Raw genomic sequence first — 18,530 nt, 5'->3', positions numbered from 1 at the left:
ATATTAAATGTAATTGAGCACAGTATCCTTGTTTAGCCTTGTTTTGTAATGAATTCCCTTATAATAACAAGTGCAAACGCCGAGCAGGTGTTGAATCTCGTAATGATAATACGTGTGAAATGCACAGAATACACTGCAGTTGGTTGTTCTCTTGGGCTATTTTTTAAATAAAATATATTTATCCGAAAATTAATAGCCGTCGGTGTTTGATTATTAAAGTGAATGAAAAATTAATTTTAAAAGTTTTGATGCATCATTTGGAGGTTTGATACAGAGTATGTACTTCGCGGAGATGCCTGTTTCAGGACACGCGCAGTATTTCCTCAATCATAACTTGCGCGTCTCCATCCTCGAGCTGCTACAGAGTCTCACCGAAAGGACACATTACATTTGTAACATACTAACTAAAGTACGGACAAATAGTTTGACAACTAAAGGGTAAGTGTAATCACCGCTAAACGATGCGTGCTTATTTATTTTTTACAGTAGTAACTTAGTATGGGGAAGGAGGAACATCAGAACTTATCCTCTGCGACTCAGGAAGTCGCTGACTTGCTTGCAACTTGGTGGTTTACTTACTCTTTTATTATGTGCCATGATTAGCTACCTGGCATGTTACATTTTATAACGGGGAAATATATTGCTTTTTTTTAACGGAACCTGTATAAGTCAAATGATTATGGGTGACTTACTGTGCCCAGAAACAGTAGAGTAACATAAAGTGAATCAAATGAACAACACAGGCACACCACAATCCATTACCGTTATCTTCCAGTAGCCTACTTCCATGCTAATGTAATTACTACTAATAATCGTATTATTCCTCTTCCTTGTATTAGCTAAGGCCTATATATTGCACAGAAAAGAAAGTCAGACATTAAAATGCAGTGATATTCTCAAGAGGGTTTTAAAGATCAATTACTGTACACTGTAAGGAAAGGAAATGTTTCTGCCCATGTCAGCTGTACAGTATGCCATCAACTCCCTGAGGATACTCTGTGTTTAAACTGTTCATTTATAATTATTGTGTAGGCCTAGTATGATGAGAAGACAATATGTCATTGCTACATTTTGCTAAATTTCGACTTCCTTCTTTTGTGACAGCAGTAAAATTAGACTTGTGGAAGTCAGAAGTCAGGTTTTCCACTGTGACAAAAAAAGTAGAAAAGGAAAATAATAATACTGTAAAGCACATATTTATATTTTCAGGTAAAGAGGTGTGATATACACTTGTAGATGAGATGCATATGAATGTCAAAGTAGAATTGGCAGCCCATTAGGCTTTGGCCAACTCTGTCTAGATTGATACTGCATTTGTTTCTCTCCCTTCTGCCAGATGTGGAAGTCAGTTGTGGGACACAATGTGAACATGAAGGTGGCTGTGGAGGGTGATGACTGGGAGACTGACCCTGACTTCGAGGTGAGCTGCTGGGGACAGAGGAAGCGAGGGAGGGGCACCTTATGGAGCTATCCATTGAGGAACACTTTCCTGTTGACTAAATCACTGTTCGAATCAATATTTCCTCCCTGTGGATTGAATGTTTTGTTTACTGTATGCTTGCCATAACTACAGTAGGCAGCATTCCTGCTTTTCTTTGTTTCCAATGACACATTGGTCTTTAAAGTGTGTATTGAGGGATGAGAGGGACCTGGCTCTTTGTTTCAGAACGATGTGTCAGAGGAGGAACAGAGATGGGGTTCCAAGACCATTGAGGGCTCAGGTCGTAAAGAACACATCAGGTAACCAATCAATGAGAAACAATGTGTACTCTGTGTGTGACTTGTCTGAGAACCAGGAAACATTTAGGCAGCCCAACCGGTAATGAAAATGCAGAGTATGGGGCTGGAGCTCTGTAGAAACAGGAAAAGGAAGTGAAAACAGAGTACAGGCTGTCATGCTGTGAGTCTTACCTAATATGGGCTGGTGACTGTGAATAAATGTGTGCGTGTGTGTGTATGTGTGTGTGTGTGTGTGTGTGTGTGTGTGTGTGTGTGTGTGTGTTTGTGTGTGTGTGTGTGTGTGTGTGTGTGTGTGTGTGTGTGTGTGTGTGTGTGTGTGTGTGTGTGTGTGATCCTTGCATCCCCTCTCCAGTGTAGCAGAGCTCAGACAGAAGGTGTCTCAGGAGCATGCGGGGATCAAGAAGAAGGAGCTGGAGCAGGCGCCCAAGGCCTCCTATGGTTATGGAGGGAAGTTTGGGGTTGAGAAAGACAGAATGGACAAGGTTGGGTTCCAACACAAATCAAGTAAACTTTATTACTGGTGATAATGCGATGTTCCTCTTTCACCTACTGTAACACTTCAACAAAGCTTATCATTCATAGCAGTTGCCAAACCAAAATCACAGTATGTGCAGGCATTAGTTCAAGTCTATCACTTAAACACCTGATTCTTATTCCCTGTTCATCGGGACCTTGATAAGTTTAATCAGGTGTGTTAGGGCTTGGCGGGAACAAAAGCCTGTAAGAAAAGTCTGTACACCCTGCAGCTCTCATAGACCAGGGTTGGTGTTTCATTATTTCGAGTGTTCATGTACTGTGTTTGTATCTGTTATTCCCCAGGGGGCAGTGGGGCATGGCTATGTGGCGCAGGTGGAGCAGCACTCCTCTCAGAAAGATGGAGCACAGGGGTTCGGGGGGAAATTTGGCGTACAGAAAGACCGTGTGGATAAGGTGAGACTCGAACATTTTTCTGTCAAGTTACGGAAAAACAAATACAAAGGAAAATGATGCATCATGAAAAGGGTGAGTTTGTAGTCCTGAGATGATGTATTCCCTATTTCTTCCTGCAGTCTGCCATGGGCTTTGAATACAAAGGGCAGGTGGAACAACATACATCTCAGAAAGGTATTGCTCTCAGACAGGGAAGCCCCATCCACTTTCTGCACATCCTCTCCTATACCTCTACTCCAGGCTGGTGGAGGTAGAAATCGGAGGATAGGCTCATTGTAATGCATGGAATGGAATGAGGAATGGTATCAAACACATTCCTTTCTAAAACCTCCAAAACCATGAAATACAATGAGCCTGTCCCCCGACTTCTACCTCCGCCGGCCTCCCCTGCTCTACTCCAGACATCTGTTACACCCTGCTCATGTCTTTCAGATTACTCCAAGGGATTTGGTGGGAAGTACGGGGTGGAGAAGGAGAAAGTAGACAAGGTTGCCTTGGGTTATGACTATAAGGGAGAGACAGAGAAGCACCAGTCTCAGAAAGGTGAGACTAGTTCATTTTCCTTGTGTGTATTTTCCCTTTTTGAATTAACTGCTGTGGTGCAGACTTGTTTTGAAGTGTTACTGTACTTAGCATGGAAGACATCAATCTCTTTGTCATGTTTCATCCCTCCCTTACCAGACTATTCAAAGGGATTCGGGGGGAAGTACGGGGTGGAGAAGGAGAAAGTAGACAAGGCTGCCTTGGGTTATGACTATAAGGGAGAGACAGAGAAGCACCAGTCTCAGAAAGGTGAGACAAGTTCATTTTCGTTGTGTGTATTTTCCCTTTTTGAATTAACTGCTGTGGTGCAGACTTGTTTTGAAGTGTTACTGTACTTAGCATGGAAGACATCAATCTCTTTGTCATGTTTCATCCCTCCCTTACCAGACTATTCAAAGGGATTCGGGGGGAAGTTTGGGGTGGAGAAGGAGAAAGTAGACAAGGCTGCCTTGGGCTATGACTATAAGGGAGAGACAGAGAAGCACCAGTCTCAGAAAGGTGAGTTACTCAAATTGTAATCCCAGTTAACCTCTTAAACAATGAAAATGACCCTTTGGCCTTTACGCTCAGATTATGCCAAGGGCTTTGGGGGGCAGTATGGAGTCCAGGCTGACCGCAGGGATAAGGTGAGTTCCTACAAATAATATTTATAAATACATGGTAACAGTATTATATTCCCTGACCTGGGGAGGCTGATGGAGATAGAAATCAGAGGACAGGCTCATTGTAATGCATGGAATGGAATGAGGAATGGTATCAAATAAGTATGGACGGGGGAGGCTGGTGGAGGCAGAAATCGGAGGACGGGCTCATTGTAATGCATGGAATGGAATGAGGAATGGTAACAAACACGATTTCTGCCTCCACTAGCCTCCACTGTCCCTGACCTATTATGATACTGATCTCTATAAACACTCTTAGGCTATAATGTTTACCATAATATACATTCATTGCCTTTGCAAATGGATAGAGTGCAATGGACTTCACAGACATGGAATCCCCTACCTCAGCCTATGAGAAGACACAGCCATTGGAGGCCTGTAAGTTCCCCTTATATTTCCTCTTAAAAGTTTGCTTGCCAAACCTTTAGCCAAAGTTGAAATAGGGAATTGCAGTACTGTTCTTGTTTAACCTGCTTGTCTGTGCAGCAAGTGCAGGTGCAGGGAACCTGAAGGCACGCTTTGAGAACTTGGCCCGAGAGTCAGATGAGGAGAACAAGAAGCGAGCTGAGGAGGAGAGGGCCAGGAGACAGGCCAGGGAGAAAAGGGAGCAGGAGGAGGCCCGACGCAGACAGCAGGTAATCACACATAAACACTAATATCACACATACACACACACACTGAACACAGTGGTTTATATCCCTCTTTGCGAACAGGAACAAAATAACAGGGAGGAACAAGAACAGAATAGCAGGGGGGAGGAAGAGCAAGGCCCTCCACCTGTCCCAGAGACCAAGAGGACCCTACCACAGCTGCCAAGGGCAATGCCTGAGACACCCAGGGAGTTGCCTGAAACACACAGGGCATTGCCTGAGATACCAAGAGATGAACCTGAGCCAGAAATGCAGGTAAATTCCACCAATAAAGTTCAACATGAATCACTGATGACTTTATAAATCTTTGTGTTAATAACGGTCATTCCTCCTTCACCACTATGGTCCAGTCATGAAATTCACAGCCTATTTTTATTTTTTTTACCATGGTCTCAGGAGGAAGAGATGGAGCCAGTTTATGACGAGCCCCCGTCTCTGCCCCCGCGTGCAGAGGATTTATTGGTGGTGTCTCCCCACGACCCAGAACCAGAGTTGAAGCAGGAGGATGAAGGGGATTATGAAGACATTGCAAGCCTACAAGTACCAGACCCATACCCAGGTCTGTGTACCACATGCTGTGGGATAGAGGAGTTGTGTAATGCATAATTGTCTCATACCAGACTGACATACAGTACCTGTGTTCCCCTCTGTACAGCTGTGGATAGTGACTATGAAGACCTGACGCATGGTCAGACTGCAGTCGCCATTTATGACTACCAGGGAGGTATGTAGCACTGTGTGTTGTATTACAATGGCTAATTATTAATTGTCAGGAACACGACTCCTCACGTGCTCTCCCTCGTTCTCCACTCGCCTCCTACTGAAAACACATTGGAGGAGAAGAGCTAGGTTCCTCCCCTTACATATCCTCCTCCAATGCATTTTGAGGTGGAAGCGAGTAGAGGACAGAGGAGAGGACAGAGGAGAGGACTCAAGGAGTCGTGTTCCTTAATAATTGAGAAAAGGTTAATATCGCAGTTCTCGTCTATTTCTTTCACTTCACTCACAATTTAGGGTAAAACATTGATTATTTTGACGTACTGCAGTATCCTCCACTGTAACACAATATGGCCGTCAATAACTCAACAACTTCTGGAGAGAAAATGATTGATCTTATTTTTTTTACACATGTAGAGGCAGATGATGAGATCTCCTTCAATCCCAATGATGTCATCACAAACATTGAAATGGTGGATGAGGGTTGGTGGAAGGGACAGTGTCACGGACGCTACGGTCTTTTCCCCTCTTCCTTTGTGCAGATAGAGTGAGCACTGTTGAACATGAATATGCTGTCTGTAACACACCCACAATACATATCTAGGTCCCTTGAGCCTTGTCTTTACATGGGTTAGGAACAAAAGCACATTGATAAAATCTAACAGATATAGTTTGATTTGCAGCAATGGTTTTCTGATAATTTGATTAAAATCCAGTCAGTGCAGTTATGGGTATGCATACGTCAGGGAGAGAAGCTGTGCTTCCTTTACAAAACATGATTGCTGACTGGTCCAGTGATATTTCTTGATTCACTTGCATCTCAATGGATTATGCAAGTAATTGACATGTAATATGCTATTAATTGTCACAAAAATAAAATACACAGAAGTATTCTGAATATTACAATTGTATACCATAATTGACTTTTTCAAATGTTGGTGCAAGTGTATTGCAGTTTAAAAATAGCAGGTTATTTCTTGAATCAACTGTATGTAATCAATAAAAACACTTTAACACACCACGTTTAAAAGAAAAAGGTGTAACAAAAATAAAAGAAAGTGTGACAGCTTGGAGATTACAGACAGTTATAACATGTACCAATTATTTATTTGTCGTTTTAGTGGTGGCTAGGTAAGACCATAGAGAAAAAAAGGATAGCAAATCATACCGGTATGGAGCGACTGATAGGTAACAACACTTAAACATGAATCTTATTTTCTGTATACACCTGCGCCATCAGTGAATTATGTTTAGTGATGCTGTGCTGTCATCTTTGAAGTCATATTGCTTCATAAGACTTCCCGTAAGTTAATAATCTTAAACATCTGAATGGTACACCTGGCATCAATGATGAGGATGATAATCAACATATAAACCTGGAAAAAACAACACCGCTATCTCCCTTTCATGCATCTTCTCATGCAATGAATGACTGTTTAGGCAATTGGTACTGTAGAATTATAAATTACTCTTTGCCGTTATTTCAACATTTTTACCATTCAACTCCAACACAAGGCATATGAAAAGGAGTCCACAATTATCATGTTCATGTGCATGATTCCAGGCTCCTGTGTTTCACGGGGTTCTAAAGTCCAAGCAGACATCCATTGTCTCCCCTTACCAGGCCAGGCCCTTCTTGGTCTTTCCTCCTCCTCCCTTTGTCTTTGTCAGGCGTTTGCCTTTCAGTTTCTTGGCTTGCCGTTGGCTCATCCATGTTGGATATTGTCCATGTTCGTCCAATTGAGTTTTCTTACATCGCTTGCTGTCCATTTCCATCTTCCCATCTGAGGAACAAAAACAAAAGGATGTCAGAATAAAAGAAAGACATGAAACAATAAAACACTGTTTCTACCGGAAGGAGTGACTGCATGTATATACATCAAAAACACTGGATCTACCGTAAGGAGTTACTGCATCTATATACATCAAAAACCACAATGTGAAAGACAAGCACTACCGCTTAATGTTATGTAACGTTGTGCATGTGTATACTGCTCTCACCATCAGCTCCATCCATATCCACTTGCTTCTCCTTCATCTTTTCAACTGGCACCACCGTGGCGATCTCCTGCATGTCAGTCATGTTGATCTCTCCTTTGCCATCATGTCCCAAAGCTTTCTTCAGCCGAGCAAGTTCCTTGGGGGCATTCTTCTTTCTTTTCTCTGCGCGCATCTTCCTCTTCCATTTACTTCGCAGACTTTTTGCCATTTTGAGTATTTCTGAAAAACATAAACAAGTGTAAGGATTATGATTTAATACAGATCTGTTGCTTGAATAATGTTTACCAGATGAAATTTAGCTCTTGGTCATCGACCTGTATTGTAAACAATCGCTATAGATAGCGTTAGGTTACGGAGCCCAACAACTACACCAACCCCAATGCAATGTCTAGATGTTCAAACGCGGTAGCCTTACTAATCGATAATCATAACGATTATGTCCTTAGCTATTATTCATACATAGAATCATATACATTGTTTTATCAGTTCATAGTACAGTACAAGCAGAGGTTAACTGAGGTTCACCAAATCCTGTGATTTTAGTTTAGTTTAGTTTAGCTCGCTAGCACTAGCTTTGACGTGGCTATAGCTAGCCAACTACAACTAGTAAGCTAATCATCAACTAACTATCTGACATAACATCTAAATGCGTCACAAACTCTTGTTTACTTGATTAACTGTAATAAACACTTTAAATTAAAGTCAATACTTAATTTAATGAAATATGAAGCTGTCAACTTACATAAATGTAAATCTTCCGTTCGAGCACCTAGTTTCGTGTACACACGTGTTGTGAACTGGACCTAAACTATTCACATGTGAATAAGAACGCAGGTGATTGGCTGCCTTGGAAGTTCCTTAGAAACGTTGCATATGATTGGTTCCCATTGCAGATGACAGGAAATGCATCGAACACTGAAAATGTAAACATGGCTACAGTTTTTTCTCCATTTGCACCCGTTTTTCACTTGCTTGAGCGCTTGACGACACATTTAATTGCAAATTGGTAAGGAAATTACTAAATCCGGGTTAACAGTCGGTGGTGTAGCTTGGAAATTGTTAATCCAAGCAACCAAAGAAAGAAGTAATGAGGAGTAACTCATCAGCCTCTCTGGCCCACGCTCGCAGCTTTGGGTCGGTCCGTCAGAGCCCCCCGCTGAGTTCAAATTTAGCAGTGACACTTAGCTTGTTGGACTCATCTGCTGAACAATTAATGGTTCAGAAAGATTTCCGAGCAGCTTTCGACACATGTGAGAAAGGTTTGGAGAGTCTTTGCAACAACGTGGAACAAGAGGACATCAGGTTGGTGGATAGAGAGGCTATCAGTGTATGGCTCTAGGCACAGCTAATTGATTGTTGTGCAGTGATGTGACATGCCATGTTAACTTCTCATTGAATTGTATTCATTGCCGTACAACTGACTAGCCCATTCTACTAAACCGTTTTCCTTTTATATTGCAGGTATGGAGAGTTTAAGGCAGCACTATGCGTTTTGGGGATTCAAGCATTGGCAGAACTCAACCAGTGGCGTGGCGTTTTGGCATGGATTCTCCAGCATTATGTGTGCCCTGAGAAAATGCCTGCCAAAATAATGCAGATGTGGTGAGTGCTTGGTTCACAAATATTATCAGGTTCTCATTGCTCTGACCCAACAGTGATATGCCACATACTGCAGATAGCGATTGTTGTTTAATATTCTTGACATGAAATAAGTAATGTCATTCTCTTTTTGGCAGCATACTCCTCTACACCAAAGTGGGCCAGCAAGCAATGATGCAGGAGGCAGGCAGTATTTGGCTACACAGCCAATCGAATGGGAGGTTGGCTGGGTATAGGACGGTAGCAGAGCTGTACCTGTTACATATCCTTGTGCCTCTAGGTCAAATGGTAGAGGCACGGGAGTTGGTTTTTGGTGAGGTGGGAAGTGTTGCATTCACTGAGGACCAGAGACAAGCAGCACTGGATATTGTGGAGAATAACGAAAGCCTGCTCAGTCAAGGACAACCTCCAAGCCCCAGCCCTGTGGTGACCACTGGACTTGCTACACCTCGAGGTGCAATTAAATGAACACTCACATTTAAGTCATTTAGCAGATGCTTTTATCCAAAGCGACTTACCATAAGTATATTTGTCTCAGTAAGTGAGTCAACTATACATCAGTCATCGTAAGTAAAACCTTTGATAAGTGCCATCGACAGTCACAGTGCTAGAGAAAGAAGAAAAACAAGTTAGGTTGTTATGATAAAAATTCTCACATTATAAATGATTTATGATCTCATTTTAAACTGTAATTTCATGGCGTCGCCATGAAAAGCTCTGGACCCTAATTTTTTAGGTTTGGACTGATAGATGGACTGACTTTGTGTTTATGTTTGTGTTTTGTGTCTTGAAGCTACGCTGATTCAGAAGCTTGAGGCCATGCTAAGGCTTTTCTACAGAGGACTCTCAGTGGCCAGCGCAGGGGCATTCCCCCTTCGAAAAATCTTTCTGGCTGTGCTCCTTCTCTACATGCTTTTTGTACGGATGGATCCAGGTAAACAGTGGTTGTATTACTCAGACAATGTGGGTGGATCACTATACATCAATTTTCAAGTACCCTATATATCAAGAGAATATTCCTGTTTGCGTGACAACCAACTTAGTGAAAACTAACTAAAGATTGGTATTTAAGAACTGAAATGTTATGATGTGTAGCTCTTCGATGTGATATCTCCACAGCTCTGCCTTCTTCTTTCCCCTGGATATCAACACTGCTGCAAATGCTGAGGCAGATGTGGGATGCCATGTTTGCACCTTACTATCGGACCAGCACTCAGAGCAGAGGACTGTAAAACCATATTCCCCTGGTGCTGGGGGCATTATAGTATGAACTGGCTGACACTTGAAGTACATTACTCATCATTGACCCTGTAATCATTGAGAAAACATACAAGTTGTTGAAAATGTATGTTGCCAGCAATAGGCTACTTGAATAACTATCAAGGCAGAATGTGAAGATGAAAATTAATCAGAAATGTTTACGCTGTTTCAAAATCGTGTGTGTGTGTGTGTGTGTGTGTGTGTGTGTGTGTGTGTGTGTGTGACAGAGAGAGAGAGAGTGAGAGAGTGATGTCAGATGATTAAGAACTTAGAGAGAAATGGTTGATATGATTAGCCTTTTATGAAAAATGTTCCAAGATGAGCTTTATTAGCGAGTTATTATTTAATTACAAGGATAATAATAAAACACGTTCACGTTTGCTTGAAACATGTTTTCATGTAGAAAAATAAAATCCGTTCAAGGTGCGTCCTAAGTTTCGTTTTTCGCTGAAGCTGTGGCGTATCGAAAGTGAAAGTGATGCTGCTCGCTACTGTAAGCACTCGTTATCGCATCCAGGTATAACATTGCATCTCAAGGCTGTGGAAGGGATTGCTCGGTGAGTATCAATCCGATCCTAGTGATCGGTTAGTATGCGATCCTAGTGATCGGTTAATTTAATGTAGTAGTTTGCAACGTATATTCCAAACAGTGTTGGTAAGACAAATCATTTGTTTACAATTGCGTTTTATGTTTGAACGCGGGTGTTGAAGTGAACAATAGAATCTCTCGAATAGGATGCTAAGGGAAAAGTTTGGATATACATTTCTTGACTATTATAATGATCAACTTAATTTCTACACTACAACACAAGGAACAGAAACCCCCTGGATTGCCCAATTGAACAGCAGCAGTCCAGAACGGAACTCTTTCAGAGTATAATGGCAGGAAGCAGTTTCTCCAGACTCAGCTATTCCTCATATGCCAATTGGGCACCAGGTAGGACTTGGAGTACGATATGATGCAAATGGTGGAAAGTATATCGTTTTTTGTTTCTACATGAAGCTATTTACTGTACTATCCATTTATTGATATTAAAGGCATGAAATGACATGAAAAAGACATGAAATGACAAGGACACTACCTCCTCGACCCTAAATAAAGTTCAAGCATGAAGCTACTGTTATACAGCTATCTGTTGATCTGAACGTGTTGATGTCTGGCTATAGGCATGAGAGGCCTCATGAACTACGGCCTGTCCTGCTGTGTGAATGCTCTGCTGCAGTCCTTCTCTGCTACCTGGGAACTGATGGACGTGCTTGACAAGTAAGCCTGAGTTATTAAAACCAACATGTAACACTGAAGCATTTAACACTTAAACAGGTGGATTGTAGAAAATTGAAGGTTGAGCGTATTAGCCATCTAATTAATTAAATGAAAATACATTGAGTTCTGAGAATGTTTTGTTGTTAGGTGGAGACCGGTTGATGTGGAAAGAAAGAACAGCAATGTCCCTCTGCAGCTGAGGGGCGTGCTAAAAGCCATGCAGAGTGACCAGTCCCAGCCTGCACCTCATCATGACTTCCTGCACTGCCTGGACAGAAACTACATCCGCCGTATGTGTGCCACAGAGGAGGCTGGTGGAAGTAGAAAGCAGAGGACGTGCTTATTCTAATACATAGAATGGTCCTCATTCCATTTCATGCATTACAATGGGCCTGCCCCCCGCTTACTACCTCCACTGGTGTACTATGGATGACTTGGATGTCATCATTACTGAAGAGAGAGATGTCATGGTTCAATGGCACCGATCTTAGATCATGAAATGCATTTCTGTCCAAACTAAGCATTGACAAACATGTGTACAGCAGTTGGTGTACAGCAGGATGCAGATGAGGTGTTCCTCTCCATTCTGAACCTCATCCAAAAGCAGATGAACAACGATGCTTTGGTAGGTGCTCTGTCGTCAAATACATACAAATACATAATATGTTTGTTGCAAATAACAGCAGCATTATGCTTTTGCTCATTATGTTTTTAGGATTAGAAGAGATGGGTAGTTTCTCTGTTTGTTCATCCCCCAGGCTCAGGAGATCCAGTGTCTATATAAGATGACAATGGAAACACACCTTCAGTGTATAGAATGCACATACATCGACTCTGGGACCACTTTCCTGCTCAGCCTACCCCTGCCCATAAATGAGGACAACAACTCTTTGGTGAGGGTTACTTGTACATGTATTGTCCACTCATATGGATTATGTTCAAAGTTGATGGACCAGAACCAGGGGAGGCTGGTGGAGGTCGAAATCAGAGGACGGGCTCATTGTAAATGCATGAAATGGAATGAGGGATGGTATCAAATACGTGATTCAAAGGTGAATGTGGGCTATTTTGAACAAAACAAGCCAATGATTTTATGATATTTCAGTCTTTGTGCCTTTCTTTTCTTTTGTCCAGGAAGACTGTATCAGGTCTTTCTTTGAGATTCAGGAGCTAAGGGGCAGTGAGATGTGCTACTGTGAACGGTGTGGACAGAAGAAGCCAACGAAACAGGTACTTGCCTTACGAATAACAAAACAACATCGTTTTTTTTTTTTAGTTTTTTTTTCTTCCAATTATTATTATTGCAGGGTTCCTCAGGTCTGGAAAGTCTGGAAAAGTATGGAATACAATATTGACCATTTCCAGACCTGGAAAATTATGGAAAACATAAAAACAAAAAATCTGTTGACATAGTCTGGACAAATATCTGTGATTTCAGACCTATGCCATATTCATACCAGAAGAGTTCAGAATTTAATTCAATATTTCTTCAGAGCCAGATTTCAGGAAATTTCAGGAAATTTGAAAAGGAAAATGCGTAGCAACCCTGCCATTATGCCTCCTCTGCTGTGAGTGGCCTGTGTAGTTAATTCCTCTGTCTCTCTTATGTAGGGCTTCAAGCTCATCAGCCTGCCTCCTGTTGTGTGTCTGCACCTGAAGAGGTTTCGTAGTTCCCGTAGTTCCCGTGGTTACACCAGAAAGCTGAACTGCAAAGTCACCTTCCCCGAAACCCTTGACTTTTCACAGATCCTTACAGCAGAGAGTTTCTCAGAAAGTTATGTAAAGGTACGTCAAGGATGATTTTTGATATTTGCATGTTGAGATACTAAAGAAAAACACGATGAATAATGACACCTGAAAAGTTAATAGTTGCATGAAACTGATTTTTTGTAGCTTTTTTGGCTGATTTAATTCTCCAGAATGACTGCAGGTACAGTTTGTGTGCAGTTATAGTGCACATTGGCGACGCCATGTTTGGACACTACACTGCCTTTGTTCGCCACAAGGGGGACCAGAGCTGGTTCCATGCAGATGATAGTTATGTTCAGCGGGTGAGTCCAGATGAGTACTCGAATGTTACGAGTCAGCAAATTTGTACTTTTATTTACTTGTCTTGTTATTTACTTCACACTGTGTTATTGTCACACACAGGTTAGCTGGAAAGACATTCAGCGCACGTATGGAGGATATCAAAGGTAAGGATTCAACACAAAATAATAGTCTCTTTTGAATGGCGATTGTTCCCAGTAATATGCAGCATGAATTTAAAGAATCACATCAGGGCCCAGTTCAAAACTTTTAATCTATATCAGAATGATCCAGATAATTTTTTGCGATACAGGATCAGATTGAGCCAGATAGATCAGATCCTAGATTGCAAAAAAGAATCGGGATCATTCTGATCTAGATTAAAAGTTTTGAAATACTGGGCCCAGTTGACCTTCTGTGTATCATCCTATGCTAACAGAGATGGCACTGCATACATGCTACTGTATAGAAGAAATACAGAAGAGAAGCTCCAGGAGTGCTCAGGATGACGAGAGGCCTGGTGGAGACCTGGAGAGCATAGAAGACAGGGACTCAACAGAAGATGCTCTGCAGGGTGACCTATTGGGCGGCGGGGGTTGGGGGGGGTTGGGGGGGGTTGGGGGGGGGGTGCGAGCAAAGGGAGCGATGCAGAAAAACACCATCCAGGAGGTCACTTTGTCAGTGGCAGGTCAAAGGAGCAAGATTGTTGTGCACGTCCCTGTATTGTACCTTTATTTAATGGGGGTTTAAAGACTTAATCTGGTGCTGGTAGTATCTTGGTGATGGCCATTTTGATAATATGTTGTTCCTTATATGCAATTAAATGTATTAATTTATTTTAGTTCATTTGTGGTATACTGTCTAAGTAATCAAGTAGCTTTCGTTTGACAGTAGTATGTTGTAATTAACTTTCAGTCAAATAATTTACATGTTTTTTTAATTCCCAGTGATTTGGGGATTATTAAATTTTACACTATTGATTACCACTAGGTGGAAGCAAATACTCATCACACTGTGATACCTACAGTCATACTTTGAGACCACACACTCTGAAACCGCTCAATAAGACAATGTTGGTTTGAAGAGACTGCTGAGTTGAGAGATTCAGTGTCTTGGGGGGGAAAAACCTGCGAAAGGCCATTGACTCAATGGCAATAATATTTGCCTGACATTGACAGGAAATGCGTGACTCACATTGTTTCAGGACTATTATTCAATGTGGTTTGTTCTGTTTTAGTTTCACAACTGGTGTTGTGCTGTCAAATGAATAATAAAAGTACTTTTCCGAGCTATGACCTGACACTGCATTTTATAGAACCTGATGATAATAGCAATGTGATCTCTGCAAGCCAAGGCCACACCCACTTTATGCTATACTGTCTTTCTCAACACTCTTAAATCCTACTTCTCAAATGTGTTTTCCAATGACCTTTGATTCAAGTCTACCTGTGGGAGAATAAGGGACACAGAGAATCTATTATCTATCTAATTTCTACTCCACATACAGGTACAACTAGATGTTGGAAAGGTCATCTGGTGAATGTCACACACAGTTAATCCAGACTGTTCCCACTGGCCTAGCCAGGAGACTGAGGACCTTTTGAAATGGTGCCTGTGGGCTTGCACTGACAGAATGGAACATGTCTGCACAGTGCCACATGCTTAGTCATCCTTGTACCATTTAGCACAAGCACAGCCTTCAGTATAGCGGCATGCATCTCCCACCTGCAGTCAGAATCATGTGTGTTGGTTACTGTTCTTCATTCCATTCCATGCATTACAATGAGCCTGTCCTCCGATTTCTACCTCCACCAGCCTCCCCTGATGTACAGTGTTAATGCATGTGACAGTGAAGCTGGTGTGTAGGTGACATTTGAGAGTCTACGCAACAGTAGTTATTAAATCATTGTATAATATAATTTGCCATCAACTTCCAGATTATGCCCATTCGTTTGTGCGTTGGACATGTCTGGTGTGTATGCATGTGTGTGTGTCTGGTGTGTCTGGTGTGTATGCATAGACACATGTCTATCCGTAACACGATAGTGCCCCTCTTTTGAAAAGACCTGTTTCTCCCATTGTAGATTATAAATTAATTATTCATGTCCTGTTACAATGAGACAAACATCAACCAGATGTTGCGTGAATATCCTCTGACCAAGGGATGGCTGGCGTATGCCACCATTCATTCTGAAGAACACCTGCCTGGGCACACCACACATTTCCCCAGTTACAAACACACACGGCACAAAAACAAGATGATAAATGGCTTCAGGTGACGCTTCAAGCACACTAACAGTGCATATTAGTTTCTTTTCATGTATGCATGGCACACGCTTAGTGTCTGCACCTCTATTGTTGAGGCGTCCAGCCTGTTGTCTGGTACTGTGATTATCTCAGGACACCTTATGGAAGAAAACAATTGTGTGTGTGTGTGTGGGGGGGGGTTAGTTAAAAGGCAACCCAGAATGGAGCGTTATTGTATTTGACAGCTTTACATAGCATCTTGAGGGTATTTAGTTACCTTTCAGTGAGTTAATGATCTATACCACATGGACTTGGTTGGGATTTATGGCCTTGCTCAAATAGTGACAGTGATTGGCATGCCAAGAGCGAGCTGGCGGAGAGAAAGTCTGTGCAGTTCTAGTAGAGTTGACTGACCATAGTAGCAGCAACTAGTTGATGATATTCTACAGACTTTTCAGTGTGGCACCATCCTAGTGATCCTCATGTTTTGTTTGGAGAAGGTTTGGGGTTCACTAATTCTTTTAGGGCTTTGTTTATGTGTGTTTGCAAGTTACTAGGTGGGTATATATGGCGATGATGCTTCTTGGATGAAATGGGATTTGGCCTATTTAAGAACCACTCTCTTAAATTTTCCCACTTCAGTGTGGTGGGTTTCAGAAGCTCAGGAGCTCAGATCAGTGCTCTGTCTGAGTATACGAGTGAATCTTTGTGACATATCCCCACCCAATCCGTATTCCAGTTCCCTTGCCAATGATGGCAGTATCAGAATAAAATGGCTACCGACATCGCTCTCCATATCCATCCACAAAGTAACAGTGAAAGATTTAGATTTTTCTGCGGTAGTCTCTTGCAGCTATTTCTCAGAGGACAATGACTTGTGTTCAAATTTAACGATGTTGTCTTTGGAGTTCAGTGGAGGTTTGATACCATTCCTCATTCCATTGCATGCATTACAATGAGCCCGTCCTCCGATTTCTGCCTCCACCAGCCTCCACTGCATTGTATACACAGCTGAATGCTCAGCTCACCCACACACTTATGAAATCAGTGAAGACGAGTCCATGTTCCTCAATACCCAGTGGAAACCACTTCACCTCTGGGATCTCACACCCACAGGGCCTGTCACGACTGCTCTTAATCTACTTTAATGCTAGTCAACCTGCAGCATGAAATCTCTGGACCCCTTCTGGGGTGGCAAGCGAGCTCATATGCCTGCCCTGTGGTTACGTCATGGTTTTTCGAAAAGGAAATGATTGTGTTTCACTCTCCATGTTGAGTGTGCAAGCCGGTGACCATGGTGAAGTCTGGTTTGTAAATAGCAAACAAGAACTGAAGGCAAATGTCTGTTGCATGACTTGCATTTTTCCATTGATCTTATTGGAAAATCATGTAATGGAATGCAGCACTGAAAACCATCCACTTGTTTTCTCTTAAAAAAAAAAAAAGGTTTTGATATGCCAAAACAAATGTATTTACAGCAGGGGAGACTGGTGGAGGTAGAAATCCGAGGACGGCCTCATTGTAATGCATGGAACGGAATGAGGAATGCCATTCCATGGATTACAATGAGCCCGTCTTCCGATTTCAACCTCCACCAGCCTCCACTGATCAAAAGCCTGAACTGTATGTGGTCTAGTGGTGGGTGTTCGCCTATGTAGCCATTCAATTTATAGGGCTTTGACCTAATTCCTCTGTGATTCCCTTCAAATTGCTGTGTAGTCAGATGTAACAGCCATCTGGTGGTATATAGTTAAGGCGCCCTTTGATGTACTTTGATAGGTGGCCTGTGACATTTCACCTTTGCTCCCAAGATGGTGACACTTGACTCATATTCATGCCAGCACTGATTGTGAATGCTGGCTTGTATTCCTATGAAACTCAGGGTAAATTATACTTTCAGTCCATAACAAGTACACTTGTCTAAGATACAGTACGTGCTTAACTGACTGAAAATTCAGTGGAATCTGTACTTTGGTCTCATGGGCTGTTCTGTTGTAGGGAGAGATACTTCAGCTCTCCCTACTGAGTTCATGAAATATCTTCCCTTGAGAGAGAGAGGCAGTCTGGACTTCAGGAAGTTTACCTCTCCACTCGGTCAGTTTTACTCCCTAGGAATCTTGTCAGCTTGAGGGTGATAAAGCGCACATCTGCTGTGTTTTCTAGGAAAACGGATGCTGTACAGTACATCTGACCACCATAACTAAAGACTGGAGGAAAAGTATGGTTTAGATTTGATTCGCTTTGTGTGTTGGAGCGCTGGCAAAGGCGGGTTCCTGAACTCCAAGGACATAAGCTCGGATCCCATCAGCATCGTCGTCATCTAAGATACATGATCTGACGTCCCTCCTGTATTTTAGCTCGCCCTGCTAGCTCTGTCATCAGTTAGCATAACAGTTCATAGCATTTTTATTTTGTATGAAGTGTTGAATGTCAGTGTTTTGCGCTTAAAATTTAGGCGATTAGAATACACTTGGATGTCATTTTTTTGTTGGCATAACCCGCAATCAAGTTGTTGGGGGTCACAGGAAATGATTGATGCCATTTGGGGTCGTAAGACAAAAACGTTTGGGAGTGAGCACCATATCTCAGGTCCTTATCAGTCAAGGGATTCAGACCAGGATAGACCAGCCCCAGTCCCATAAATAGGCCATCTCAAATGGCTTTACTGACGGCCTTGCTAGCCGGCTTTGCCTGTGCATGCTATTGCAAAGCCTCTGTATGCTCTTGCTCTAACATGTAGAACGGCTGGCTCCTACGCTTATAGTAGATTCTTTTGGTCTCACGTTAGACGAAGGAAAGTTTTAGGTTCCTCTTTTGTATGCTTTCAGATTCCTTGTTTGTTGTCAAAGGAATGACTCATTTGTGTGCCGATGTTTATAGAATGTGGTT

General features: G+C 42.2%; 4 protein-coding genes across 7 annotated transcripts; 3 read left to right on the top strand and 1 right to left on the bottom strand.

The window, feature by feature from the left end:
• The first annotated feature begins 310 nt into the window (after window positions 1–310).
• hcls1 (hematopoietic cell-specific Lyn substrate 1) lies at window positions 311–6,086 on the top strand. Of its 3 annotated transcripts, XM_083692501.1 has the most exons (16): window positions 311–438; window positions 1,337–1,420; window positions 1,667–1,740; window positions 2,093–2,222; window positions 2,560–2,670; window positions 2,790–2,844; window positions 3,103–3,213; window positions 3,352–3,462; window positions 3,601–3,711; window positions 3,784–3,839; window positions 4,184–4,253; window positions 4,362–4,510; window positions 4,589–4,780; window positions 4,922–5,084; window positions 5,181–5,249; window positions 5,660–6,086. In XM_083692501.1, the coding sequence occupies exons 2-16, from the start codon at window positions 1,337–1,339 to the stop codon at window positions 5,791–5,793; spliced, it is 1,620 nt and encodes a 539-aa protein (XP_083548627.1). In that variant the 5' UTR covers window positions 311–438; the 3' UTR covers window positions 5,794–6,086. The 3 variants fall into 3 exon arrangements, with proteins under 3 accessions (XP_083548627.1, XP_083548626.1, XP_083548625.1); XM_083692500.1 differs by having other exon boundaries at window positions 3,352–3,711; XM_083692499.1 differs by having other exon boundaries at window positions 3,103–3,462.
• A 236-nt stretch (window positions 6,087–6,322) lies between these two features.
• Window positions 6,323–8,053, bottom strand: llph (LLP homolog, long-term synaptic facilitation factor). The gene is made up of 3 exons (XM_083692502.1): window positions 7,986–8,053; window positions 7,244–7,462; window positions 6,323–7,026 (listed from the first exon to the last, which is right to left on the bottom strand). Exons 2-3 carry the CDS (start codon window positions 7,449–7,451, stop codon window positions 6,860–6,862), a joined length of 375 nt encoding a protein of 124 aa, XP_083548628.1. The 5' UTR covers window positions 7,452–7,462; window positions 7,986–8,053; the 3' UTR covers window positions 6,323–6,859.
• Window positions 8,054–8,158: 105 nt separating this feature from the next.
• Window positions 8,159–10,517, top strand: pex26 (peroxisomal biogenesis factor 26). The gene is made up of 5 exons (XM_083692459.1): window positions 8,159–8,545; window positions 8,705–8,845; window positions 8,980–9,296; window positions 9,636–9,776; window positions 9,962–10,517. Exons 1-5 carry the CDS (start codon window positions 8,331–8,333, stop codon window positions 10,072–10,074), a joined length of 927 nt encoding a protein of 308 aa, XP_083548585.1. The 5' UTR covers window positions 8,159–8,330; the 3' UTR covers window positions 10,075–10,517.
• Window positions 10,518–10,594: 77 nt separating this feature from the next.
• usp18 (ubiquitin specific peptidase 18) lies at window positions 10,595–13,976 on the top strand. Of its 2 annotated transcripts, none has more exons than XM_083692458.1 (11): window positions 10,595–10,659; window positions 10,915–11,039; window positions 11,270–11,366; window positions 11,514–11,656; window positions 11,912–11,991; window positions 12,125–12,259; window positions 12,501–12,596; window positions 12,978–13,151; window positions 13,286–13,417; window positions 13,518–13,561; window positions 13,834–13,976. In XM_083692458.1, the coding sequence occupies exons 2-11, from the start codon at window positions 10,982–10,984 to the stop codon at window positions 13,901–13,903; spliced, it is 1,029 nt and encodes a 342-aa protein (XP_083548584.1). In that variant the 5' UTR covers window positions 10,595–10,659; window positions 10,915–10,981; the 3' UTR covers window positions 13,904–13,976. The 2 variants fall into 2 exon arrangements, with proteins under 2 accessions (XP_083548584.1, XP_083548583.1); XM_083692457.1 differs by having other exon boundaries at window positions 11,909–11,991.
• Window positions 13,977–18,530: the final 4,554 nt, after the last annotated feature.

Source organism: Argentina silus, assembly GCF_951799395.1.
Source record: "Argentina silus genome assembly, chromosome: 20".
In the NCBI taxonomy this organism is placed as follows: domain Eukaryota; kingdom Metazoa; phylum Chordata; class Actinopteri; order Argentiniformes; family Argentinidae; genus Argentina; species Argentina silus.
Note: the sequence above shows the minus strand (reverse complement) of the source record. Positions and strands in the feature narration are given on the sequence as shown.

Excerpts from the sequence above, each read along its gene's own strand:
- hcls1 (XM_083692500.1), top strand. The coding sequence starts at position 1,337 with ATGTGGAAGTCAGTTGTGGGACACAATGTGAACATGAAGGTGGCTGTG. Across the intron at positions 3,712-3,783 it reads GAAGCACCAGTCTCAGAAAG|ATTATGCCAAGGGCTTTGGG; the intron begins GTGAGTTACTCA and ends CTTTACGCTCAG. Across the intron at positions 4,511-4,588 it reads AGGCCCGACGCAGACAGCAG|GAACAAAATAACAGGGAGGA; the intron begins GTAATCACACAT and ends CTTTGCGAACAG.
- usp18 (XM_083692457.1), top strand. The coding sequence starts at position 10,982 with ATGGCAGGAAGCAGTTTCTCCAGACTCAGCTATTCCTCATATGCCAAT. Across the intron at positions 11,040-11,269 it reads ATATGCCAATTGGGCACCAG|GCATGAGAGGCCTCATGAAC; the intron begins GTAGGACTTGGA and ends GTCTGGCTATAG. Across the intron at positions 12,597-12,977 it reads AGAAGAAGCCAACGAAACAG|GGCTTCAAGCTCATCAGCCT; the intron begins GTACTTGCCTTA and ends TCTCTTATGTAG.
- pex26 (XM_083692459.1), top strand. The coding sequence starts at position 8,331 with ATGAGGAGTAACTCATCAGCCTCTCTGGCCCACGCTCGCAGCTTTGGG. Across the intron at positions 8,546-8,704 it reads GTGGAACAAGAGGACATCAG|GTATGGAGAGTTTAAGGCAG; the intron begins GTTGGTGGATAG and ends TTTATATTGCAG. Across the intron at positions 9,777-9,961 it reads TTTTGTACGGATGGATCCAG|CTCTGCCTTCTTCTTTCCCC; the intron begins GTAAACAGTGGT and ends ATATCTCCACAG.
- llph (XM_083692502.1), bottom strand. The coding sequence starts at position 7,451 with ATGGCAAAAAGTCTGCGAAGTAAATGGAAGAGGAAGATGCGCGCAGAG. Across the intron at positions 7,027-7,243 it reads GGATATGGATGGAGCTGATG|ATGGGAAGATGGAAATGGAC; the intron begins GTGAGAGCAGTA and ends TTTGTTCCTCAG.